We start from the raw sequence: 7271 nt of genomic DNA, 5'->3' as shown, positions 1-7271 counted from the left end.
GCACGAAGGGCCGCCCCCTCACCCTTAACAGGATTCTTTTCCTGCTGGGATCACCACCCCCGCCAACCAACCCCCCGCTCCAGTTTTCAATGTAACCCCAGCAAGGACTAAACCAAGCCAACCCAAAGCTCTTACGCTACTCCAGGCTGTTCGGTTGTGCAGTGAGTGCCTGTGCTGCCCATTCAATTCAACAAAGATGCCAGCCAGACAGGAAAATTAGATCCTTCAGTAATCTAATTCTGTAAATACAAATTGATAAACCTGTGATAAATCTAACACATCTGTATTGATGACCATCTGGAAATTACATGGTAAAATTATGGATCAGTGATATTATTACCACCACCCAAAAATACCACAGTAAGTCACTACTGGATTCTACTGCTTAGTGTGTTGCACGTCTGCTCAAATCGTCAGTTTAAACTCCGTGTTTTGATTCTCAAGGGTTCAAATCCAGTCCTGTTAGAAGCTGGTGGTCGGAGTAGGGTTGGACAAGGTGATATCCAACCCCAGAGCAGCTCACGGCGGAGTTTCATGCAGAATCAAGCGAGTAGTAGGGCAAAAGGAAGGAAATCGCATTTCGCCAGGTTTTTAAAAATGGCAGGTGTGGAACTCGTTGTATAAATTGCTTATCGATTATTTGGGTGCCCTGAGGTTTTATTTTCCATTAAAATCAAACATTTCAATTTGATGTGGGTCTTCTCTCTTGCAAGGCAGCAGCCTTCCCCTCCTCCTCCAGGTTATTTGCTGCTCCTACATTGCTTTCACTTTGATCTGTTTCATTTTCATTTGACGCTTCTCCAACTTCTTCTGCTCACGACGAAGAGCAGCTTCCTGCCATGAAGAACAGAGAATTGAACCCAGCAAGAGGGACAGAGGAAAAAGGAAAATCTGCAGCAAATAGGTCAGTGTTGCACCACCAAAACTCCCTGGTCCAGCCTTGGCTGAGGAGAGATGCCAACTGTGATCGGCCCCCTCACCTCTGAGGCAGAAATTCAAGGATTCAAGTTCCAATCCCAAGACCTGAACACACAATCCAGGCGGACATTCCAGCGCAGTACTGAGGGAGTGCGGCACTCTGAGGTTCCATCTTTTAGATGAGATGTTAAATTGAGGTCTCATCAGCCCTTTGAGGTGTATAAAAGATCCAATGGCTCAATTTTGAAGGGTGTGTCCTAGTTCATATTTATACCCCAACCAACACCACAAAAAAATAGATTATTTGGTGATTCTCACATTGCTCTATGTGGGACCTTGCCATTTAAAAATTGGCCATCACAATTTCTACAGATTATACTTTTGAAAAATGTACTCAATTGGTGTGAAGCACTTCGGGGTGGTCTAAGGTTGTGAAAGGTGCTATATAAATGCATGTAACTGCAGTGAAGGTACAGTCCAAGGAAGGGGATTGTTACTAAAGGCTCCAATTGGTCATCTCAAAGATTGGCAACAGGGTCACCTGCATATTCCAGAGGAAGATGTGCATACTAGGCCACCTCTGGCAACTCCTCTGCTTTCGTGTCCCTCAATACAGTGTACAGCAGGAATGGAGCCTAAACCCAGATAGCTGGTGAGCTACACAGTCACTTGTTCAGATTCATCCCTATGTCTGTCTTGACATCTAGCAGCTACAGTGAGTGTCAGCTTTCTTATGAGTGGATAGGACTGTTGCCTGAGTCACACAATCTTGAGCGCACAATTCAAGCTGATACTTCATTATGGTACTGAGTGTTGCACTGTTGGAGGTGCCATCCTTCAGGTGGGGCATTAAACTAAGATCCCACTTGCCTGCTTTAAGTGGACGTAAAGGGTCCCATGGCACCACTGAAAGCAGGACAGGGATTTCTCTTATGTTGTAGCCAATATTCTTCAAGCAACAGCACCAATATGCTATTTAGGGACCTTGCTGTGTGCAGATTCATTAGCTATGAAGCACTTGGTCATGCTGAGATGAGGTGTTGTGTGAATGCAAATTGTCTTAAAATCCATCAAATTGACAGAAGTAAACAGAATATTCCAGGGCTTTTTGGGGGCTTGTGAGGGTAAATTTGTCCGCTGCCCCCTCGTGTATTTAGAAGCCTGGTAATTTCGTACCTCAAGCCGGCGCTGTTTCTCTGGGTCCTCCTCATTCATGATCCTTTCTTTCTCTGCTCGCTTTTTCTCCTCCCTGCGGGTTTGTGCAGCTTCTTGACGCTGCGCATGCGTCATCTTTAGAAAGTTCTCCTCCACACGAGCACGATTTTTATCAGCTTTCACCTTACCCTGGGGAGGTCAGGGGAGGGGTGGGCGGCAGAATAAAAGGAAACCTGCACTGTTAGTTGTGTAGTCACTTGCATGCAGCACTGAGGAATGAGGGAAAGGGAAGTGGAAGGGAAGAGGAGTATAGAAAGAAAAGTTGGAGTGGGGTGTGGAAAGGAGGTTGGGAAAATAGCAAGAGCACCCTCCACACATCAGCTGAATAAACTAACACTGGTAGAGATACATAGTCATCCCACTGCCATTAGGGAGATATTTGTTGTATTCGAAGCATGTGGATGTTTTTTAGACAAAAGAGGTCGAAGCGATAGAGTAAAGTGATCGCATGTATCAAACTTGAAAACTGGCTAGATGGTCCACCACATCCTCAAACATGCAGTAAACATTGCTTGTGCGAGGTCAGTATGGGGTGGGGGTAGGGGGTGGTTTCAGGGGAACCAAGAGAATATCAGACAGTGGCAGAAGCAGGATGGAGACACAAATGAGGGAAACTAGCAAATGGGCATCTCCAACCTAACAAAATGGTAGCTGATTATTAAAGCAATCAGTCCTCACTGGGGCAGCTATCCAATGAGAAGCTCTAATGTGCAGAGTGAACCAACCATGAAACAAAGCACATGCAATATGCTCTCACCTCTCTGTTCAGACGATACTTCTTTGCCTTGTCAATGCTGTAAATAACCATGTTCATTAACGGTAGCAAGGACTCCATGTCCTTTGGAGACGTGTTGCCGATTCCAGGCACTGCATAGAATAAACACGCAATAAGGCCTAACCTCGATCATGAACAATCACTCTGCACAACCAGTAACAGCTTAATGGATCAAAATTGAACTAACTTGAGCTTCCTGCATCCTTCACAATCACTAGTTCATAAACATGGAGTCCAAAACTCCTTCATCCATCAATTCAATTTTCCACCAATTGCTCCCATTTCACACCCCCAAAAATGCATTCTCTGCGCAGGGTCACTCCTCCCCAACGTGCCATGAATCAAAACTTACCATTAAATGTAAACAGTAGTGTCTTTTTAGTGTCAGGCAGCTTGAGGGGCTGACCCTCTCTAAATAAAAAGGGGGAAAGTAAAGGATTAAAGGAGCATAGACAAAGCTTCCTCCTGATTGTACAGACAGGCAACAAATTAAATATTGCAAAATATTCCACGCTTAGTCAAACAATAAATAAATGGTCAATAAAAATATTTATCTTCATTTAATGTCCCAACAAATCATCACTCCTTCATTTCTACCCAACAAAAACGGAAAGTTTAAGAGGCATTGTCAGTGGTTGCCATTGCAAGCTCTGCATCATGGGCATTAGTGATTATATTCTCTGACCCTTTGTTAGAAGTTGGGGAAGGGGGAGGCAGTGAGGTAGCTGCACTCCAGGCCAAAACCCTCAAGGGACTGCTTACTTGCTGAAGACACCAACTCTCTTGGGTACAGATTTCACAAACAAACAGCATCACCCAGTCCTCACCCGAGCGGCACCAACCCAATACCATGGTTGTTAGCTTATCTCATAACCACGTGCACGCTGCTCTGTGTCAACAGGAACCCTGAATAATTGTTTCCACCCTAGATCAGGGATTCTGAGGATAATGATAATGCCCCACTGCTGCCCAAGGTGGATCAGTTTAGTCAGCAAAGACCCACCAGAAGCAGAGAATGGTTCCAGCATCCATGGCATGGAGGAGCCAACTCCCATCAGAGATGTTATGATGCCAGGAATATTGAGGGAGAGGTGACCAGGCATTAAGCACATCTACACAGGGATATAGAGACATCATTCAAAATTTCCCAGTGTGTGCCCTGGCAGAGGTCCATCATCAGGACTCCAAGTGACCCTGCCCCCTCCTCCAGGGGCTCCAAATGCTCCTGTAACATTCCACCAGGACTCCGACTACCCCACCCTGAGGGTTCTGACCCAGAAAATATTCCCCGATCTTTAAGAATCTGAAAAACAACATTTCTGCAATTGGGATTGCCCATTGATGTTGGAAACATTTGATCATCACAAATTCAGCAGAGATTATTCATGCTGATACTATTGATACCTACTCTTGAATAATTTTAGCGCCAGAGAACTGATCCGAAAAATGAACAGACTCAATCTTGTCGGCATGATTTGACAGGAAGTGCACCATCTGGGAACAGAAAGAGAAAACGTTCCAAACATTTCAATGTACAATAAGGCAGGCTTTAGCAAACACCTGAACAGAGCTGCAAAGGTAAGACTCAGATACACACCAATGACCTTATAAACATAAGCATGGATGGACTGGGATGGGGGAACCATGGTCAACTTAGAGGTATCAGCTGCACAATGTGTTGGAAACTGTCCTTTCACCATTGCAACCTGGGGAGTATGATAAATTCAGTGGGGTAAATATCTCTGTGCTGGATGTAATGCTCATATCCAGTTCCTAGATGGCAAGGGCTTTCAAAACGGAGAGAGAACTGTGGGAAATGAGCCACAATGGAGTAGCTTAAGGCAGAGCCTCTTTAATGGGGACAGTGTAGAGGGAGCTTTACTCTGTATCTAACCCCCTGCTGTAACTGCCCTGGGAGGGTTTGATGGGGGCAGTGTAGAGGGAGCTTTACTCTGTACCTAACCTGTGCTGTACCCTGTCTTGGGAGTGCTTCAAACAAAAAACAATATTCCTGATGTTGGAATTCTGAAATAAAAACAGAAAATGTTGGAAATGCTCAGCAGGTCAGCTCCTGTGGAGAGAGAGAAAGGGAGGCTTAACACTTCAAGACCTGTTCTTATTTCTGGGTATGTTTGATCAGGATACTAGATATACAAAGTGGAAAGAGTCTAACTCATCATCACTAGCACACACACATATATGCTAATCTAACAACTTCTAGTGCTGAGCCAATTGTATACCTTTACTGCCAGCCTAGCTAAGATCTGAGGCCATAGCAGAGAAGCTTTGTTGAATTCACACCAAATTTAGTGACAAATTCTGTTAACTTTTACAAGTTATACTCTTACCTAATTCAACACACTCACCCTGTTGTCCAGGATACCCTCTGTGACCTCGGCCATCTCAGACAGGATAGACAGTGAATCAGGAAGCCCAAACTTTATCCCTGACTTGGGCTTATCGCTGCAGAACTCACTCTAGAAAAGAAAGCGAGTGTTTATAGCTCCTTGACTAAACAATCACAATTCCCCAGATAAAGGTTAGAGGACCAGCAATTATTCTAACAGTAAGCTATCAGTCACAATAGATATTAAACACATGGCAAACAGGAATGTGCTCCCAGCAGCCACTATCCCTGCCATTACTGAAGCATCAGTGTAAAAGGCCTGGATTAAATTCAGTTTTTGATTTCCTGCAGTAGTTCAGAAAGCTCTGGGATACTTTTTTAGCTGTCAAACACAAGTGCATAGTTTCTACATTTATCCATTTGCAGTCTGTGCTTTTAATAATAATTGAAGGTCAGTCACCGCAATGGTCTCCATCATCTCCTCCACAGGAAAATACTTAGATACTCAACGATCTGTTACTGTGTTACAGGAGTGTAACGTTAGGTACAATAGGCTTTTCGGCCCTCTTGGGCCCCCTTCTGCAATTCAATTCGATCATGGATGATCTACACCTCACTCTCACTTTTCTGCCTTTGCTCCATATTTCAAAAACTTAACCCAATGAAAAATCTGTTGGTCTCTCTGGCTTGAAAGCAAACAAGTCAGCAATTTTGTATCAGTTAAAATTATGAAATATAGTTTCTGAAATATACAATAGGTGCAAATAACATAGGGTTGAACACTTCACATGACATTGACATACATCATTAGCTAAAGCCCATGGGCTCATGCATACTGTACAAGATACTACTGAAGAATAACAGCCACTGACCACAGTCTCTCATTACATACCAAGTCCTGCATCTCCTTCTGCATCCGAACCATGGCCTTCCGTGAACCGATTGCAAACACATAGGTGTCCATGTCTTCCTCATTCATTGTCACTTTGATTTGCTATAGAAGGAATCACAACAAGCTCTCATTTCCATCCCTTCCTTAAAATACAAGCACTTGTGCAGCAAACTGAAGGGGTGTGACAGGCAGAGAGAGAGAGAGAGAGAGAGAATGAGAGACAGACAGACAGAAAGGGCAAAAACAGAGAAAGTTACACACGCACACGTGGTCGAGGGTAACCACCCAGGAACAGAAGATATTTACAAACAGCAGAGGAGCTCACAGACTACAAGTAATGACAGATATTGTTAAATAAAGGTTAAAACACCCTCAAATGGAAGAGCCTGGGTTAAAATACTTGTACCTATAAGTCAAAAATGGGGCGTGAACAAAAAGCAAAGTACAGAAGAAGCTGGGGAATCTATAAAAAACTGGAAATGCTCATGTGGTCAGGCAGCTTTGAAATATCAGAAAGGCTGTTAAGATCTGAAGCATCAACTGACTGATTTCCATTTTGCTACAGATACTGCCTGACCTACATGATGATGTTGAACTAGCTGGGAGAAAGGCCGAGAGATGGGGAGATCCAACACCAGCAGGTTCAAGACCATGTCCAAATCATTGCAGAACAGCAAAAAGCCCTACAGAATGCTGAGCTATACTGCCAAATTAGTAGGGTATAAAAATTAAGGTTCCCATGCTATAGCTGTGCAGTGCTTTGGTTAAGCTGCATCTTGGACACCAAGTTCAGATTCTCATCACCTAGGCACAAGAGCAAAGCTGAAGCCTTGAAAACAGAGAGCAGACATGGAGCTGATCTCAAACATCAGAAGGACCTGGGTTGAAGGGAAAGGTTAGGGAAATGGCAATTCTTGAAGGGATTACTCAGATATACAAGATATGAAGCTGAATGGAGACAGTTAATCCTGAGTCACTATCTCAATGATAGCAGTTCAAAACCAGGAAAGATGATTTCACTGTTGGTGTAAGGAAATACATCACACAATGAGTGATCACCATACTGTCTTTCCTGGTTGGAATAGTGGGGATGAGAGGGGGAATTAAGTCTCTCCAATGGGCTG

General features: G+C 43.9%; 1 protein-coding gene across 2 annotated transcripts in view; it reads right to left on the bottom strand.

Moving 5' to 3' along the window:
• Window positions 1–216: 216 nt before the first annotated feature.
• Window positions 217–7271, bottom strand: part of ccdc47 (coiled-coil domain containing 47) — a 32976-nt gene continuing 25921 nt past the window's right edge. For both annotated transcript variants that reach the window (XM_041173534.1, XM_041173535.1), the window contains exons 7-13: window positions 6148–6249; window positions 5275–5385; window positions 4317–4402; window positions 3261–3319; window positions 2891–3000; window positions 2095–2262; window positions 217–834 (exon numbers count right to left, since the gene is read on the bottom strand). In XM_041173534.1, the coding sequence (XP_041029468.1) occupies window positions 754–834; window positions 2095–2262; window positions 2891–3000; window positions 3261–3319; window positions 4317–4402; window positions 5275–5385; window positions 6148–6249 (717 nt within the window). In that variant the 3' untranslated portion in view covers window positions 217–753. The remainder of the gene's footprint in view (window positions 835–2094; window positions 2263–2890; window positions 3001–3260; window positions 3320–4316; window positions 4403–5274; window positions 5386–6147; window positions 6250–7271) is intronic.

The sequence above is a fragment of the Carcharodon carcharias genome, chromosome 23 (assembly GCF_017639515.1).
Source record: "Carcharodon carcharias isolate sCarCar2 chromosome 23, sCarCar2.pri, whole genome shotgun sequence".
Taxonomy (NCBI): domain Eukaryota; kingdom Metazoa; phylum Chordata; class Chondrichthyes; order Lamniformes; family Lamnidae; genus Carcharodon; species Carcharodon carcharias.
This window is presented reverse-complemented; position numbering and strand designations above follow the sequence as displayed.